The sequence below is a fragment of the Cnephaeus nilssonii genome, assembly GCF_951640355.1.
Source record: "Cnephaeus nilssonii genome assembly, chromosome: 21".
NCBI classification, from domain to species: Eukaryota; Metazoa; Chordata; class Mammalia; order Chiroptera; family Vespertilionidae; genus Cnephaeus; species Cnephaeus nilssonii.
This window is the reverse complement of record NC_137092.1, coordinates 23,470,692-23,490,512: the sequence shown is the minus strand read 5'-3', so window position 1 is coordinate 23,490,512 and position 19,821 is coordinate 23,470,692. Positions and strand designations below refer to the sequence as shown.

The window sequence follows — 19,821 nt, the reverse complement described above, 5'->3', positions numbered from 1 at the left end:
TAGTTGGTTTGGCTCAGTGGTTAGAATGTTCAGCACGTGGAGTGAAGGGTCTCGGGTTCAATTCTGGTCAGGGGCACATACCGCAGTCACAGGCTTGATCCCTGGCCCCAGTCGGGCTGCATGCAAGAGGCAACCGATCAATGTGTCTCTCTCACATCGATGTATTGATGTTTCTGTCTCTCTCTCTTTCTCCCCTCCCTTCCAGTCTCTCTAAAAGATACCCTCGGGTGAGGATTAACAAAACAACAACAGAGGGGAAGGAACCAAGATGGCGGCAAAGTTAAACAACTAATCTGCTGCCTCGCACAACAATTTCAAAAATACAACTAAAAGACAAAATGTCTATCACCCAGAACCACGGGAAAGCTGGCTGAGTGGAAGATTTACAACTAAGAAGAGAAAGGAGCACAAATGCTGAAAAGCTGAGGTACGGAGGCGCGTGAATCGGGCTGGAGGCGGGCGACTGGGCACGCGGCTTTTCTTCAACCCGAAGGGAGACAAGCTCCCGATCACTCTGAAATCCAGTTTCTGGGGACACGTGGGGGACCCACACGCCTACGGGGAGAAGCTGGACTGTCAGCCATCGGGTCAGAAAGTGAGAGTGACTTTTTTGCAGAGGTGCACCCAGCAATCATTGTTTACTGCGCTGGAGCGCGGGACGCAGGGACTTGGAAACGCAGAAAGGCAGAGATGGCTGATGGCAGCCATCGCCGTTTGCCACGCCCTAGCCTAGTGATGCCCTGAGACCCTGCCCTGCACATTCTACAAACCCGCCCAGGCTCCATACAGCGACTTTTGCATATAAATGGCCTGTTCTGTGGCAGCTTAACCAAATTAACTGCACCTCCAGTCAGACTGCTCCAAAACTGCCCCAGCAAAGAGGAGAAAACTGTAGTTCTTGCTGTAGCTCCTGCTGGGGGGCCTCAGACAGTAGCTGACCTGCACCCCATTGGAGATCCAGACACTAGTGTATCTAGTGGTCAGTGTGAGATGACACCAGATTTCAACCACTCTCATAAGGGACACATTCAAGAGGCAGACTCAGTGAGCGCCAAAGCCCTACTGGTACAAGTCCTGCCCCATAAACGTGTCTCCAGCACAGCAATTCTTCCGTTATAGACACAGAGGGTCCTCACAGCCAATTGGCCTGGAGGTCAATTCCTCCCAGTGACACCAACAACAATCAAGACTTAACTACAAGAAGGCTGTACACACAGTCCACAAAGGGGTACACCAAGAGTGTCTACCTCAGGTAACTGGGAGGCTAACCCGTTGAACCAATAGTACACCTAGTACACAAAGCTACCCAACCAACTCAGGGAAGCAGCGAAAATGAGGAGGCAAGGAAACAGATCCCAGACAAAAGAAATGGAGGAGAACAAATGACTGGACATAGAGTTCAAAACCACAGTTATAAGGTTTTTCAAGAATTTCCTGGAAAAGGCCGATAAATTTAATGAGACCCTCGAGGATATGAAAAAGTTCCAACTAGAAATTAAACATACACTGACTGAAATAAAAAAATATTATACAGAGACCCAACAGCAGACTAGAGGAACACAAGAATCAAGTCAAAGATTTGGAATACAAAGAGGCAAAGGGCACTCCTCCAGAGAAGCAAGAAGAGAAGAGAATTCAGAAAGTTGAAGATAGTGTAAGAGAGAGCAAGATGCTAAAAACCTATTTGAAGAAATAATGACCGAAAACTTCCACCACCTGGTGAAAGAAATAGACTTACAAGTCCAGAAAGCGCACAGAACCCCAAACAAAAGGAATCCAAAGAGGACCACACCAAGACACATCATAATTTAAATGCCAAGGGCAAAAGACAAAGAGAGAATCTTACAAGCAGCAAGAGAAAAACAGTTAGTTACCTACAAGGGAGCACCCATACGATTATCAGCTGATTTCTCAACAGAAACTATGCAGGCCAGACGGGAGTGGCAAGAAATATTCAAAGTGATGAATAGCAAGAACCTACAACCAAGACTACTCTACCCAGCAAAGTTATCATTCAGAATTGAAGGGCAGATAAAGAGCTTCACAGATAAGAAAAAGCTAAAGGAGTTCATCACCACCAAACCAGTATTATATGAAATGCTGAAAGGTATTCTTTAAAAAGAGGAAAAAGAAGAACAAAGTAAAGATAAAAATTATGAACAACAAATACATATCTATCAACAAGTGAATCTAAAAGTCAAGTGAATTAAAAATCTGAGGAACAGAATAAACTGGTGAACATAATAGAATCAGAGGCATAGAATGGGAGTGGATTGATAATTCTCAGGGGGGAAGGGGTGTCTGTGTGGGGGGTACGGGAAGAGACTGGACAAAAATCATACACCTATGGATAAGGACAGCGGGGGGAGAGGTAAGGACAAAGGGGGGGGGGGGGACCGGGTGGTGGGGAGATATGGGAGGAAAAAAGGAGAAACAATTGTAATAATCTGAACAATAAAGATTTATTAAATTAAAAAAAAATTAAAAAAAATAAAATAAGTAAAAATAAAAACAACAAAAAAAGTGAAAATAACCCAAATGTCCATTAATCGATGAATGGATAGGCAAATATGGCATACTAGAGGCCTGGTGCACGAATTAGTGCACCAGTGGGGTCTCTCAGCCTGGCCTGAGGGATCGGGCTGAAACTGGCTCTCCGACATCCCCCGAGGGGTCCCGGATTACCAGAGGGCACAGGTACAGGCCGAGGGACCCGACTGGTGTACAATCAGGGCCGGGGAGGGACACGGATGGTTGGCCAGCTGGGGAGGGACCGTGGGAGGGCTTCAGGGCGTGTCCGGCCCATCTCATTCAGTCCTGATCAACCGGACCCCAGCAGCAAGCTAACCTACCAGTATGAGTGTCTGCCCCCTGGTGGTCAGTGCACGTCATAGCGAGCAGTTGAGCAACCTTAGCATATCACGCTTTGATTGGTTGAACGGAAAACCAGAGACTTAACATATTAAGCTTTTATTATGTAGGATATGTAAAATGGAATATTATTTAGCAATAAAAAGGAATGAAGTATTGATTTATGCTACAACATGGATGAATCTTGAAGACATCATGGTTAGTGAAAGAAGCCAGACAGAAAATGCCACATTCTGCATTCCATTAATAAGAAATGAATATATTTATCTCTCAGGTAAATCCACATAGAAAGTAGATTAGTGGTTGCCAGGGTCTGGGACAGTGGTGGGCAAACTCATTATAGTCAACAGAGCCAAATATCAACAGTACAACGATTGAAATTTCTTTTGAGAGCCAAATTTTTTAAACTTAAACTTCTTCTAACGCCACTTCTTCAAAATAGACTCGCCCAGGCCATGGTATTTTGTGGAAGAGCTACATAGACTCAAGGGGCCAAAGAGCCGCATGTGGCTCACAAGCCGCAGTTTGCCGACCACGGGTCTGGGGGAAGGAGAAACAAGGCAGAGAAAAGAAAGAAGGGAAGGAGGAGGTAAGCAGAAAGAATAAATGAAGTTGGTTTCACATGGCTTGATTTTTTTAACTATCAATCACTTTTTTTTTAACAAAATGGAGAAAGTATAATATACTGTGGATAGTACATAAATCTAATTTTTATGAGATGCATTAACAAGAAAGCAAGTCAGGCTGACTGCTTTAAATAACTTTCTCTCTACCCCCATCTTTTAATAGCTCTTAAGTAGCTGATTCTGTTGTAATGAACTCAAGATTCAAGATATTCATGATTTAGGAAGAAATGGGAATTTTATCCTAATTAATTAAAAATAGACTTAATCCACATTTTTACCACACATATAAGCAAAGAACAAAACCTGTCAAATGTGTGGTACTAGATACATATAATCATTTGTAAAAGGAACATTTAGTATTTTTCAGTGAAAGAGATTCTTATGTTTCATTACACATAGTGGTAAAACAATATACAGTATCTCAAATTCAATAAGAATAAAGAAAAGTAAACACATAGCAAGACACTGTATGACAGGATTATAGGAATCTTACCTAATAATAGACAAACATTTAAATTGACTGTACCTCCGCTATGCCCATAGCCAATCAGAGTGAGTATGCAAATTAACCCAACAAAGTGGCAGGTTAATTTGCATATGCAGGCGAGGAGCCGCCAGGAGGGGCAGGACACCTGTTATGAGGGGGAGAGGGGATGGCAGAGGGAGCTACAGGAGCGGTGCTCCGGACAGAAGCGAGTACTTGCTGGCTCCCGGGCGGCTGGAAGTGAAGCAAGGGGAAAGAAGGCCTATTCTTGCATGAATATCATGCAACAGGCCTCTTGTAACTGTATAATAGGAATAGTTCTGAGTAACTATTATCCAACTGGTCTTGCATTTATATAAAGCCTGAAAATATTTAACAGACAAGAAATAAATCGGTCCTATCTGGTTTGGCTCAGTGGATAGAGCATCAGCCTGAGGACTGAAGGGTCCTGGGTTTGATTCCAGTCAAGGGCACATGTTCGGGTTGTGGGCTCGATCCCAGTAGGGGCGTGCAGGAGGCAGCCAATCAATGATTCTCTCTCTCTCATCATTGATGTTTCTATCTCTATCTCCCTCTTCCTTCCTCTCTGAAATCAATAAAGATATATTAAAAAGAAAGAAAGAAAGAAATCTGGCCAGGCTGGCATGGCTCAGTGGTTGAGCGTCAACTATGAACCAGGAGGTCACGGTTTGATTCCCAGTCAGGGCATATGCCTGGGTTGCAGACTTGGTCCCCAGTGTGGGGCCTGCAGAAGGCAGCCAATTAATGATTCTCTCTCATTATTTATGTTTCTATCTCTCCCTCTTCATTCCTCTCTGAAATCAATAAAAATACATTTTTTTAAAAGAAAGAAATCTGTTTCTACTGACATAATTTTCCTACTGCAATCTCCTAAATTCCTTCCTTCTATCCCTTCTTTTTAATAAAGAAAAGGAAAATACATAACACTGCTATGAGTTCCTAATATAATAATTGAAGCCAAAAATTAGGACAGGCCAGAAAAAAACTGAAATTGTTTAGAAACAAAGGAAAAAGCTCTTAGCTATTAAAGACATTCCAAACACGAAAAAGAAAGGGTTCTCCTGTCTTAATTGTGGAATATTAAAAGCAATAGATTGATATTCTAAGATTTTTTAATTTAGGCACATAAAAACACTGCTGAAAAGCTAAGTAGTTTGAATAGAAAGAGAAAGCAAACTAGCTCAAGCAAAGAGGAACATGTAACATCAAGTGTTTAGAATTACCAATGGAAAAGGATATAACTAGTCACCACAAAAAAGGTTTCTAACATTATAGCCTTCAAGACTGATACCACTTTTAGTGATGAAAGGACCTGGGAGACTTCTAGGCCAATAATTAGCAATGGTATCACCAAAAAGGACCAGTTCTTTAAAAAAAAATTACCCTCTCCTCCCAGGGTCTTCAAATATTAAAAGATTTTTACCTATAAATCTAAATAAATACCCCTATCTTGTTAACTAAATATATGTAGTAAAAAATAAAGATCGATAAAATAACTTACATCAGGTTTTCTGAAACTTTAAAATAGCTTCTGACTCCTCACATGTGGAACCCTAGAAGGCTAGGAATCAATTTGCTCATTTTATAAGCAAGTATATATGGACACCTAGGAAAGTTAAATGGTAAACTTCTTCTAAAAAAAATAATAAGGGTCAAAAATCCAAAATATAACTGGTAGATAATAGAATTGGTGTGAAAATAAATATTCACATTTTAGTAGTATTTATTTTGTTTTGTTTGCTTGTCTTTTATAGTATTTGCTTGGAGTACTAAGTTTCAGTCAAGATTATATCTCACTTAAAAATGACCATTTTAGCTCACCATTAAATATTTCTATGAGATGTGAGTGGAGGAGATAGGTGTATACTAGTAAGCTGAACTCACCCCTGTATTATTTATAGTTTCTCATGTGTCCTAGTGTCTGAAGACTGCAGTTACAAGACAATCTTCCATGAAAAAGGCAGCTAACTAAGGAGAAAAATGATACTGTCTAGGACAAGTGCCAAATTTTATTTCTGTCAATCATGTCTTCATATTACCCATCACTTCCTGACCTGGCAAAAAGTCAGTCTGAAGACTACGAATTTGTATCTACTCTGTGATGACATCAAGAGACATGCCTTGATGCCCTGCCACATAGAAAAAGGAAGTCGTTAAATCACAGCCCCCAAGTTTTTAATAGTAGAAAGCCTACAATTGTTTTTAAAAAGTAACAAGTCTAAAATATCATTTTTCAAACTGAGGGTTTATTCCAATATGGGGTTATAAAAGCAATTCAGTGTATCATAAATCAGGATTTTAAAAATAGAAATAATTAAATATGAAAAATAGAATAAATCACAAGTAGTATGAATAAGTATTGTTCCATGAAAAAATTATTTAAATATATTACATATATACACACATTTACAGATGCATGTAAACACACAAAACACACATATCTATGTGTAACTAAAAAAATATAAAAGGTATTTATCTATTGTTAAGAGTAGATATTTATTTTTCTTTGTGAATTAAGAACGATTAACTCTTCTTTGTGATCTAAATTATCCATTTAGAGTTGGGCTTAGAAATCCACCCCCAAAAAATAATAGTAAAAGAAAATGCTATTAATTTTGACCTTATTTGTTTTTCATTTACAGCTTTAGATCATATACAATGGCCTTTTCTCAATCTCAACACTCTTTCCACTGCAAATCCTTCCTCTTTAACCTCCTCTTCCTCAGTCTATATTACATGGTTGTCTACAATGCTGGGTTCCTCTTTATTCTCCTACCTCCTGGTTACGGAAATGATCTTTGTCCTTGAAAATTGTCATTCCTTTTGTACATTTCCCCCTTGATTAAAATGTATCCATTTGCATGGTTTCAAATAATATTTCCTTTTTTAAAAAAAAAATGCTTCGTTGAGTTTTAGAGAGAGAGGAAGGGAGAGGGATAGAGAAATAGAAATATTGATGAGAGAGGAACATCATCAACTACCTGCCTCTGGCACACCCCTACTGGGGATCGAGCCCACAACCTGGGCATGTGCCCTGACTAGAATTCAAATGGGTGACCTTTTGGTTTTTGGGTCGACACTCAACATTGGCCGGGCAATAATATTTCTATTTTGTCTGTCTTCTAGGTGTTTATAATGAGTGAGGAGGACATGTATATATGCCATGTCTATTAACGGCTGTGTGCCTTTGCATAAACTGTTCCCTCCACCTAGAAAGAAGTCTAGTCATCAATGGAAGATGAGGAGGACACAGAGTTAAGATATTCACTTCCCTTACTGTTTATTCTTTGTTTGAAGGGAGTGACTGGTTAAGGAGACTAAACCAGCAAAAAGGAAAATTAACAATGCATTTATCCAATAATTCTTAGAGAAGATAATTACTAGATCAAGGTCTCAAGAAACTGAAATTCAATCAGTAGTTGTAGAGATTTGCCATAGACTGAAGAGGGGTATCTTTTCTACGATGACTGGAGGAAAATTAATAAGGGTAAGAATGTCTATAGGTATCTAGGGGGAGTGAGTGGCATAGATCTACCTAAGTATTATACACCAACAGGAATCGAAGGCCTTTATTTTTATTTGTAAAGTAAGAGGTTAATCAGCATGATGGGGAAGATGTTGGGCTCAGAGAACTCAAAAGAATGGTGTAGGGTTTAGAAGAGCACTTTGGAGCATAGAAAAGGACATTCATTAGGACCCACCGGCAGCTTTGAGGACACAGTTAAGAATACCAAAATGAATTTATAGTGATTCAAATTTGTTCTGCTATATGATTTCTCCCCCAGCCATCCTAAGCAGCTCATGGGTACACATGAAGACGGCAAATGGCTTATTGGTCCACAATTGGGAGTTTCACTAGGCAGAAGCATTACAAGGCAATAAGGGTAAAGGGAGTAAAAGTACAGGGACAAAGTGGTTAAAATGACTGAAGAAGAAGGAAGTCATTCTGGGAGGGCTGAGGGAGTCAAGGAACTTGAGCTCTGGGAGACAACAACAGATGTTAAAAAAGGGGGAAGTAAACATACATTAAAAACAAAATTTAAAAGAGTAAGATATAAATAAACATAAGTTTTAGTATTTTCTTCTCAACTTCAATAGCATCTTGTAGAAGCCACTCTGCAAACTGTGAGCTCTAGAGAGATACATATGAGTGTTGCGCAATGCAAGGGGGAGGGGGGGTGGATAATAAAACTGTCATAATTAAAAAGCTGAAACTGTAACTCAGCTCTGAAAGAAATTATAAAATTAAGTTTCTGACCCTTTAAAGCTTTAGACTGGGCTACAGTGAAGCTCTATCAAGATATTGCTTCACAACAAGGTCCCAAATCCTTGCAACTACAAGAACATGTAGGCACGCGGTCGCTACCCTGTGGTAAGACTTAAACACTGAGGTACCAGAAGTGTTCCCACCTCAGCTAAAGAAAATATCCCTTAAGTGCAGTATAACAAGGAAAACAAACCCCGTTTTAAAATGATGACCAAAAGTTTAAACAATGACATGGTCATTTCTCCTTCCTTAGCAGCAGAAATTGTCTTTTGTATGTTGCACCAAAAAACCACTCACCTGAATAAAATGTGTTGATTTTGGCAAGTTCCTTTTCACAGGTTTGGAAAAATTTTTCTTCAAACTTGGCAAAATACCTCTTTACTGTGTCCTCATCTGTAACTGAAAGCAAGAAAAACATTATTTGAATTTAATGTCTGAAGGCCAATTTGAAAACTAGGGAAATAAAATTTAAAGTTACTTTTCTTAGTCTTCAAGATGACAATAATATTAGATTTATTTGGAAAAAATAAATAAAGTGTGAACCGTATTAAGACTAATCAAAAGCCACTTCACAGAAACACAATTATTTATTTTATAGTTGAATAAGACTCTCTAAACCTCTCCCATAATAAATTTATAGTGGTGGAGAAAATAAGTGTTCTAAGACTTTAGAAGAGGAACACACTAATGTAGACAGGGGTGTCAAGGAAGATTCAAGGTGTTGGCAATTGAAATGAGTAGGATTCTGCAAAAGAGTAGATAAAATATTTCAGGGGGAAAATGCAAGAGAAAATGAAGATATGAATATGTCATATGTTTCTGAAGAAAGAAAAAAAAAGAGTCGACTGTTCTAACAATATTAAATTGCTATTTACTCATTGTCACTTTAGCTGCCCCAGACACAGAAAAAGAGATGTAGATTGATAGTTATAAATTAGATCTTCCAAACCTTCAGATGCTGTGTAGGAACATAAATGAAAGGAGCAAAGTGGGTGATAGTGCAAGTGTGGTGATAAATGGCAACTGCCACATTTAGGATAAGGAGTGGTATAAACTCTGGCAAATTGGAGAGCACATGCCCATCCAGTTAGTTGCTGCCATGTGGTGATATGGAGCCCAGGTTGTGAGATCTTCAAAATTTTCAGGAGAAGCCATAAATCTAGATATTTAAAAAATACTGTGTGCACCAATCAATTTAAGTCTCTGTAGGCTGAATCCATTGTGTGAGTTCTGACATACAGCATGATTTACTAAACCCCATAAGAACAAATATATGCAGATTCAGGAAATCCCAAGCCTAAAAGTGTATGTTTCTTACCCAAGTGAGGTCTGACTAGATTCCAGATACTAATCATAATATAGAACCATCCTATTTCTGGATCTCTGGGGCACTCTAAGCCTGAAATGTTTAGACAAAGTATAGGTGCTTTTATGTCCCAAAGATGCCCCAAATCTTAGTGCAATCCTGGAAACCCTTAAATAATTCACCTGTGCAGGAATAAGAGAAATAGTATTTCCCTGTGTAATACTCAGCACACACATATATACATACAAATTCATAGTATCAGAGATATTTTTTTAAAAATGCTTAAAATGAAGTTCTAAAAAACAAGTAGATTCCATTCACTTAATTAGAATAACAAAAATGTAAAAAATTAATACTACACAAAACATTAACTTTTATTTATATACATCTATTTCTCTATTTCTTATGCTTTAGAATGAAGAGATAATGCACGATTCTATTGATTTTGCACTAAAAAAAGGGATGCCACTTTAAGTTCCTCATGTAAGCTCAACAATTAGGTACAATAAAGGCTATAGCTACCCAAGTCCACTGAGAATTATTTTTTTCAAAGTATAAAGTTGACCTTGAGTTAAAGATGCTCCATGGTAACGGATGCTTTTATAATAGCATCTGGCCATAGCTGATTTAAAATAAGAGTAATACCTTATTCTACTTAATTAACTACTTTTTTTTCTTTTATTCTCTATTGTATTCCTAGGAAAGAAAACCCTGAAGCAAAAAATGGACTTGGTCAAACTTACTTGTTTCCCTATTAACAGACAACTTTCATTAACCTAAGATGATAGAAATAAAGTTGTTCAGCAAAGTAATTAAAACATAGCTTCTGTTTTAAAAATAACTTTAACTCTATATATTAATGTTATGTAGAGATTGCATATTCAGGAACTTCAACAATTTAAAATATTACTAAGAACCTAGAAATGAAAAAAATCTAAGCCTCTGAGAAACTAAAACATATGTAATAAATTTCTTTTTACAAAGGAAGACCATTCTACCCATAAATCAATCTCATGTGAATTCTTCATTTCCTCAATTTAGAGAGTATTTTATCTAAAGTACCAGCAGTCTGTTATTTACCTTTCTAGTTCACATATAACTTAATAGCCACAAGTCAGAAGAGGGATGAGTAAGGTTACAATACTAAGAAGTAACAGCAAACAGAGGAAAGAGAAAGTAAAACTATAGATAAAAATAGCAAGAATAGCTATGCAAAATAAATTAAATGAAGAAAAATGTTATAGTCCTTTCAGATTTCAAAAGACATAGTAACTAAGCACAATCAGAAGTGCACTATTGGTAAAGAAATGAGAAAAACACAATGAAAAGAACAGAAAAGAGTGTCCAGAAATAAATCTGTATATACATAGAGATTTAGATTAAGATAAAGGTGGCTTCAAATCATCGAGAAAATAATGTACTATATAACAAATAGGGTTGGATACACTGACCATCCATTTAAATAAACTCCAAATGGATGGTCAGTGTATTATAAATAAAGTGTGAACTGTATTAAGACTAATCAAAACAATATTATAAAATACTAGAAAAAAATTAAGTAACTCTGCATGGGAAAAGTCTTCCTAAACACTATACAAAAAGGAGGTCATAAAGGGAATGAATGGCATTCTCACAAAACGAAATATCTTCATGCCACATGATACCATAAGCTAAGTTAAAAGACAAAACTAGACAAGGGAAAACAAATCTGAAACATTTAAAATAAAGGATTCACATGCAAAATACATTTTTAAAAAAATTCATAAATATATTCCATAAGACAACTAGGTCAATTAGAGTAACTCATTAAAAAAATACAAATGGCCAATGAATAAATAAAAAAATCTTCAACATCCCAGACATCAAATAAATGCAACTTTAAAATAATCCTATCTAATAAAGAGGGAATATGCAAATTGACCATAACACTGTCACAAAGATGGCAGCGCCCATAGCCACAAGATGGTGGCACCCAGTCCCCAGTCCCCTCAGCCCCGCCGAAGTCCCCCCGTCCTTTCAGCCCCGCCAGGGGTATGGGCAGGCGCACGGTGCGGCTGGAACCACCCTCAGCCCCTCAGATGCCCAGGGCTGGCCCGAGGTGCAGACAAGCCCCAGATGTCAGCTGTCCAGCCACTCAGGGCCACCTAAGGCTCAGGTAACCAGGGCCAGCCAAGGCTTGTGCTGCCGGCAGTGGCAGCAGCAGAGGTGTGATGGGGCGTCGCCTTCCCCTGATTGCTGGGTCACCTTCCGCCCCTGAGGGCTCCCAGACTGTGAGAGGGGGCAGGCTGGGCTGAGGGACTCCCCTCCAGTGCATGAATTTTCATGCACCAGGCCTCTAGTATAAAATAAAGAATATCAAAATGACTACTATGTGTTACATGAGTGTATGGGCTGAATTGTGCACTACCAACCCCAATTTATACGTTGAATCCCTAATCCCCAGTGTGACTTTATTTGGAGACAGATCCATTGAGGAGATAATTAAGATTGAATGAAGTCATAATGATAGGGCCTTATTCCAATAGGAAAAGACACACCTCTCCCTCCCTATCTTCTTCTCTAGATGTGCACATTGACAATAAGCCATGTGAGAAACAGCAAGAAAGCCCTCTGCAAGCCAGGAAGAGGGGCCTTACCAGAAAAGCCAGCACCTTGATCTTGCACTTCAAGTCTCTAGAACTGTGAGAACATAAATTTCTGTTGTTTAAGGTACCCAGCCTATGGTATTCTGTTATGGCAGCCCTAGCTGAATATGAAAATGAACTTCACATGAATTCAATAATTAGTCACAAAAGACTAAGCCTAGTTAAAAGAAATCCAGCATAAATAAGCGCAAATTTCAGCAAGAATGTATTATCAACAATTATAAGATTAGCATCAACAGGAAAAAAAGGAAGACAAAGGGGTGAAAAAATCTAGAATTTGTTAAGTATGACTCACAGAACACTTTGCTCCGAGTTAAATATTAATTGAGTCAGTCATACTAAGGAGAGAAAGAAAATGAGGCAAAGATTTTTGTCATTTCTATTATGATCTTATCTTTACCTCACATTTGTGGATGACAGGCAATTTCTTTCTCATCCTCCCCCAAAATTACTAAGTTAACAGCAAATACTCCTAAGAGTACTAATCAAGGTAAAAATAGTCCTACTGCATAGCAGCCATCATCAAGTGCTTTTTACAGCAATTTTCAGGAATTCTTTTCTTTTTATACCATCAGTGTCATCTTCCACATATAATCTCTCAAAAAACAATTCTTTAAAACCATTATTAGCTTCTTCAAATACTTTACATGTGGGAATCTCATCTCTGAAGAAGTGATGAAATCTGAAGGATAAGTAGGCATTGGCTAGAACAGCAGAAGTGCTCCAAGCAACAGAAAGAAACAATATATAACAAGATGCTGTAGAACAGCAGTCGCGAACCTTTCAGACCTTGTGGACCACCAATGGTCCGAGGACCCCAGTTACCGACTGCTACTCCAAAGCTTTCCTTACAGTGTAGAAGATACAGACAACAAATTGATGGTTGCCAGAGGAAAGGAAGGGTGAAAAAGGGGAAAGAGGAAATTAAGAAATCCAAACTTTCAGTTATAAGCCATGGTAATGTAATGTACAGCATAGGGATTAGAGTTTATAACATCGTAATAACTATGTATGGTGACAGGTGATTAATAGACTTACTTTGGTAATCATTTTGTAAAGTATATAAATTTTGAATCACTATGCTGTATACCTGAAACTTATATAATACTGTATGTCAATTTAAATGAAAAATAAATAAGTACCAGAGGCATGGAAACATGGAACAGACTGATGAATCTCAGAGGGATGCATTGTCCATGGACACAGACAATAGGGTGGTGAAGGCCTGAGACAGGGTGGGAACTGGGTGGAGAGGAAAAATAGAGGGGAAAAAGAAAGGGACATATGTAGCACTCTTAACAATAAAGATAGGGAAAGAAGGGGAGGAAGGAGAGGAAGGAGAAGGAGGGAAGGAGAAGGAGGGAAGGGAGGGAGGGAGGGGCATGGTACATGTGAGAAACTGAAGAGACCTATGTGACTGGAATCCAGGGAGTAAGGGGGACAATGGTGTCAGTTAAACAAAGACAGGCAAGCAGGGGTCTGATCACTTAGGGTCTTCCAGAACAAAGACTAACCTATTTTCTATGACCAAGAAGACATTTTTTATGATATCATGAGAAATCGTGATAGCCTGAACTAGGATGAGGGCACTGGAGATAAAGAAGCGGAGAAAGTCAAGAGATATTCTGGTGGTGGTAAAAAATGAATAGGTTTTAGTGACAGATTGGATATGGTTCTGTTGCCAACCACCTGTATTAACTTGAGTAAGTGACTGACTGGCTCTGTGCTTTTCTCTTTGACAAACAAGGGCATTTGAATAGGCAATCTCTATGTGCTCACCTAATTCCAAATTTTATATTCCATAATTAAAGCTGCTAATTTCTGCAAAATATGCTGAATCCAACTAGACTGAAGTGGTCCTAAATAAGATTTTCTAATCTATCTTGAGATTTCATCATATGAGTTAAACTAAATGTGCTTTTAAAATAGTTCTGGTAGAACTACAATTAATTCACATTAGTAATATATAATTGAGATAAAATTATTCTCACCGGCTCTAGCTGATACAATTGAAACTATTTATCACCCCAATGAAAATTTACCAATGTCTGCTAGGCAAAAAACCATCAGTAAATGAAATAATAAAATAATTCCAACAAGGGCATAATTCAATAGTAAAACAAGTAGCATACGCCAGTGTTTTCAATTGTGTTTTGCTTTTGTAATCTCTAAAAAATTTTTGAAAAACCATCCTGCATATTTTTAAGTTATAACAAAAGATTTCAACATTTTAAAGTTATAAATAGTGTAATTTCTGATGCATTGTAATTATTTGCATTTATTAAAGTGACTGTTTTAAATTTAGCTAGTAGAACTTAAATGTCATAGTAATATGATAACCACCATCATTCATTATCAAATACATAAAAAATAAGTTAACAGTTGGAAATTTTATATTATTTTGTTTTCTTCTTGAACTTGTATTTCCATTTTATTAACATTACAGAATTTATTCTAACATATTTTTAGGTTTGAAAGTTATTGATGATACTATCATACTTCTTAGCCATTAAATATAAATTAAAATTTACATACAAAAACTTTACTAGTTATAAAGCCCTAAATACTAAATTTTCTTTTACATTGAGCTATCATTATAATTATTAGAACACACTACATCAGCACAACATAAATACATAATAAACTTTGATAAATATAAAATATAACAAGTAAAATTTTATTGGATATTTAAAAATAAATCTCATATTTAAATGGATAGAGCTTTCTTTCCCAATTAGTTCATATACTCAGTGATAAATATTACATTACTGCGAGAGTAATAAATATTACATTATTTGCTCAAATTATAAATATTACATTATTTGCTAGAATATTATGAATACTGCAGAATGAGACCATTAGCAAGCACTGCTATTCTTATTTTTCACACTAGAGATGTAAGTGCTGAGAAAACTTGTTCACATAAATGAGTAGATAATGAGCGTTTGTTGTAGCAATGTCAATTCTCCAAGTGTTTTGCAAAAATTACATAGGGATCTATGGTTAAAACTTAGTTTTAATAATATATAAACTTCATTAAAAACAAACAATTGAAAATAATTTGACTGCAAAAGGATGTTATCCTGTTCATCACTTACTTTCTCAACACCTATACTAAGTATTGAGTATTTCAGACTACAGGTGCTCCTTGACTTACAATGGGGTTACATCCCAATAAACCATTGTAGATTGAAAATATCTAAGTTGAAAATACATTTAATATACCTAACCTATCAAACATCATAGCTTAGCCTAGCCTACCTTAAATGTGCTCAGAACACTTACATTAGCCTACAGCTAGGCAGTCATCTCTGTCACTGCCACTGCCAGCATCACAAGAGAGTATTGTACCATATATCACTTGACCAGGAAAATACCAAAATTTAAAGTATCGTTTGCACTGAGTGAGTATTGCTTTTGTACCATCGTAAAGTTGAACTATCTCCTTTGTTGAGAGTCAGAGAGGCAAGCATCATAAAATTCAGACTTAGTAAGAGACAAGGTTTTACTTTATAAAATCAGGGAAAGGCATTTGAAAGGGGACTCCTTAACTGCTGGCAATTAATCAGGCAAAACAATTTCAGGAATTAGTATATATGAAAGATCTGGAAATTAATTCCCCTCAAGGACAATAAAAAAAAACTTTTTTTCAGCACTGTTCTTTATTTAACCAACTTGACAAAATACTAATTTGTATACAGACGACTATATTTTCAAGAGAATTACCTATTCTTCAAATAAGGTCTTCCACTTGCTAATTCTGTTAGCCTAATTAATTATTTCATATAACTGGAAAGTATATGCCATTATTTAAAGCTACTTTGTTAATCAAATCTATCTAGTTAAATCTACCATTAGCTAAATTATTATTAATCACAGTTCTTTTTTCACTTCTGCAAAACAACAGGTTATACATATTATCAAGACTGGAGTTACTATCAACCAAACAAATACAAAATATTTGATGATTACTCCAAAATGAATAATATTGGTTTAAATGAATGGTCAGTCCTTTTTTTTTGTTAAGATGAGTACAAAAATGAACCATAAGAATTATAAGGACTCTGGTTATTTATTCAGGAATAAAGCTTTCAGGTAACTATGGCTATGCAACTATTTCATTTCTCTCTAAAGTAACAAGCATGTAACTAAGGACAGAAAGCATTTATAATAAACATAACATCAATATTCCAGTCAGATATAAACCAAAGTATGTTTCGCTCTTTGTTAATTCTTAAGATCCAGAAACTACATCTTTGTTGAGAATTTTCCCAATATTTCCAAATTTTATTCTAATTTCATAGCAACATACCAACTAAAAAAAAGTTCTTAGCTTAAATTCTTTCAAAGCCAGGGTTTTATATGCATCCCTCCTCCTTTATATTCTGGACCATTCAGTATCTTCAAATTAGACAAGCAAAGCAGCTACTAATAAAGAGACTCTTCCAACGACTGACTGAAAATTAAAATCATGCAGTTCCACATCTTCCCATGTTTAACTCTGAACATATTTTAGTACCTCAATGACTCTTTCATAAGAAAATTAGATCTTTCAGTTTAACATGAAAAAAACATCAAATTAAGAAAAAAAGCCATTAAAGTATAAATTTATATAATATTTCTAGGAAGCAACAGGGTGGGAATTCTGTAGAAAAGGACAAACACTATTCAAAATGAGTTCCCAAGACAAAAAATAAAGACAAGAAGGAAATCAGAAACCCCTAAAACTGGCCTTCTTAACTAGAAGTTTACAAACTATAAGAAATTCCTTCTGAAACAAAATGTAAAATGTTATAGATCCCAGGAGACATCTCTATTTTTTTTTTAAATACTTCATGACTTATTTTTTTTAATTTATTTTATTGATTTTTTTACAGAGAGGGAGAGGGATAGAGAGTTAGAAACATCAATGAGAGAGAAACATCGATCAGCTGCCTCCAGCACACTCCCCACTGGGGATGTGCCCGCAACCAAGGTACATGCCCTTGACCGGAATCAAACCTGGGGCCCTTGAGTCCGCAGGACAACACTCTATCCACTGAGCCAAACCGGTTAGGGCCTTCATGACTTATTTACCTTAAAGAAAGTTTAAGACATACTGCTTCAGAATGCTAAAGTCTCTGAAGTAAAGGGAAAGGATACAACAATTCTGCCCTGTTCCAGAATGCCTGGAACAAATTAACCCAAGAAGACTGCAGCTGACTGAACTTACTGAATGTTAGCCAGAGAAAAGCATTGTGGGGGTTTTTCTGAACTTATTGAAATCTTTAGTCATAGAATTTTTTTTCACATAAGGGGGAGTAATTTTATTTGGGCAAGATTCTGAAAATCATTATAAGCAACTATAGCTTAGAGTCTTAAGGACATTGAGAAATGGCTCGTTACTAAAGGAAGGGATCTGAAATGGCTAAGAAGCTGGAATATATTCAGTGGAATAAGGAGCCTTTGATTATTATAGCAAAGTTTATGTGCTCCTCAGACTCACATTTAATATTTTTTAATTAAGTTGTTTAACCACAGTGCACAGTTGAGCAATGGGGAAATTCCTAAAAAAAAACCTCCAAAGAAAAGTGATAGGAGTAAAGAAGATGAAAATCAGAGAAGTTTCTTGTGGGAAAACCCAAGCATATAAGACTTTTAGTAAGAAGTTGCTATTGTTAAAGCTCTCAGGAAAGATAAAGATAAGAATAGGGAGATACCAATATTGTTTAATGTTATGGTAAACTCTCATATCCAAATAATTTTAAAGAGAACAAATAAATTTAACCATATAATTCCAAAAAAAAAGAAGAGAATACTCCTTTTTAAAATTTAGTCATCTATGCTAACTACTATGCTTTATTTTGCCACATTTCTTCTGTTCTTTTTTTTATAACCAAAGTTTCTTTTCCATTCCATTGCATCTTCTGCCAGCCATGGTTAGCATTCAAGTCTGAAAGTAAATGTTAATTAGCTTCAATCTTATTTTCCTCATACTCATACTATCTCCTTTCTCTTTTTCCATTACTAAGTGTCATAGATGATGCTATCATTACACTGCTTTCTGTATTTATAAGGGTCCAAGCTCATATCACCAGACTTATGGACGACATATTTATTCCCCTTAGACATTAACTCTTCCGTTCTTCTTCCTTCTTGATGGAAACAATTTTCAATAGTCTATCTGAAAGATGACTATGTGACATTCTTTACACACTTAAAATATTAGACATGCTGGTGAGATTTATTTTAATGATTCTGCCATTTGCTCTATTTATAGGATAGAGGGTCTGCCACTGCAAACTGAACTATTGGTTCATTGAAATTATTCTACCTCTGAAAGTGACCTATATTTAATTTTCCAGGAAATGTATAAAATAGTAATTCACGTGACAACAATAATATTCTGGAAGAACACAAAGAAAATTTTAAAATGCTATCAGCAAGTTTGACTTCCCTTTTATTGCTATTTAATTTATAAAGCTAATGTTAATGCTCACAAAATAAATCTACTAACATAAAATAACTGTCCTAAATTTTTAAACAGTAGCAGGTAAAAGATACAGCTTAAAAGAAGCTTAAAAGAGATGGCTTCAATTTTCTGTAAAAATTGGAAACTCCCATCCTATATAATAAAAGGCTAATATGCAAATTGTCCCCTTGGGAATTTGACCGACCGGGAATTTGATCACCCGCTATGATGTGCACTGACCACCAGGGGTCATCATGGAACAAAGGAAGGCCCCAGCTGGCAGCTGGGGAAAGGAAGGCCCAGATCGGCCCTGATCGCGGCAAGGCCTAGAGACCCTACCCATGCATGAATTTCATGCACCGGGCCTTTAGTTTTCTAATAAATTCATTCCAAGTATTATTTATTAGGTACTGATGTGAAACTCAAGCTTTGATGATTGGCCTTCTTAGAAAAGCTATATTAAAGTATTCCTCTATTTACTAATAGCAAGAAAATTGATCATTATGATATCAAATTAAGGAAGTTACTAATAATTAAGACAAAAGATACATAAATAAGAAATGAAAAAAAAAAGAAATGCCTCATAGCTTGTGGATTAACAATTATAAAAATTCTAGAGGCCCGACGCACGAAATTCATGTGCAGGTATGGTCCCTAGGCCTGGCCTGTGGTCAGGGCCATCTTCCCCAGCTGCCTGCACTGGCCCCACCCACCGCTGCCACCCACCCCCAGTTCCCTGTTTGCCATTGGGTGATCAGTGCCTGACGGCCAGGGGAAGGGACCGAGAGGTCAGCTGTTCCTGCCCGCTCAACAGCCTTGCCCCTGCAGCAGGTGGCCATCAGGCAATCGGAGCCTGCTGGCCAGGGAAAGGGACCAAGAGGTGGTCAGTGCGCCTTACAGTGACTGGTCCAGCGGTCGTTCTGCTGTTAGGGTCAATTTGCATATTACCATTTTATTATACGGATAGAGGCCTGGTGCACGGGTGGGGGCCAGCTGGCCTGTCCTGAAGGGGGCCCCGGATCGGGTGGGGGGTCCCCGCTGGGACGGGGCGGCCTGGGCGAGGGGCTGCTGGCGGTTTGCAGGCTGGCCACGCCCTGATTGGGGTGGGGATCCCTGCTGGGGCGCAGGGCGGCCTGGGCAGGGGGCTGAG

General features: G+C 37.3%; 1 protein-coding gene across 2 annotated transcripts in view; it reads right to left on the bottom strand.

Annotated features, from left to right (window-relative positions):
* The window catches only part of XPR1 (xenotropic and polytropic retrovirus receptor 1), a 110,070-nt gene that overhangs the window by 41,310 nt on the left and 48,939 nt on the right, over positions 1-19,821 (bottom strand). For both annotated transcript variants that reach the window (XM_079761792.1, XM_079761793.1), the window contains exon 3: positions 8,567-8,668. In XM_079761792.1, coding sequence (XP_079617918.1) covers positions 8,567-8,668 — 102 coding nt within the window. The remainder of the gene's footprint in view (positions 1-8,566; positions 8,669-19,821) is intronic.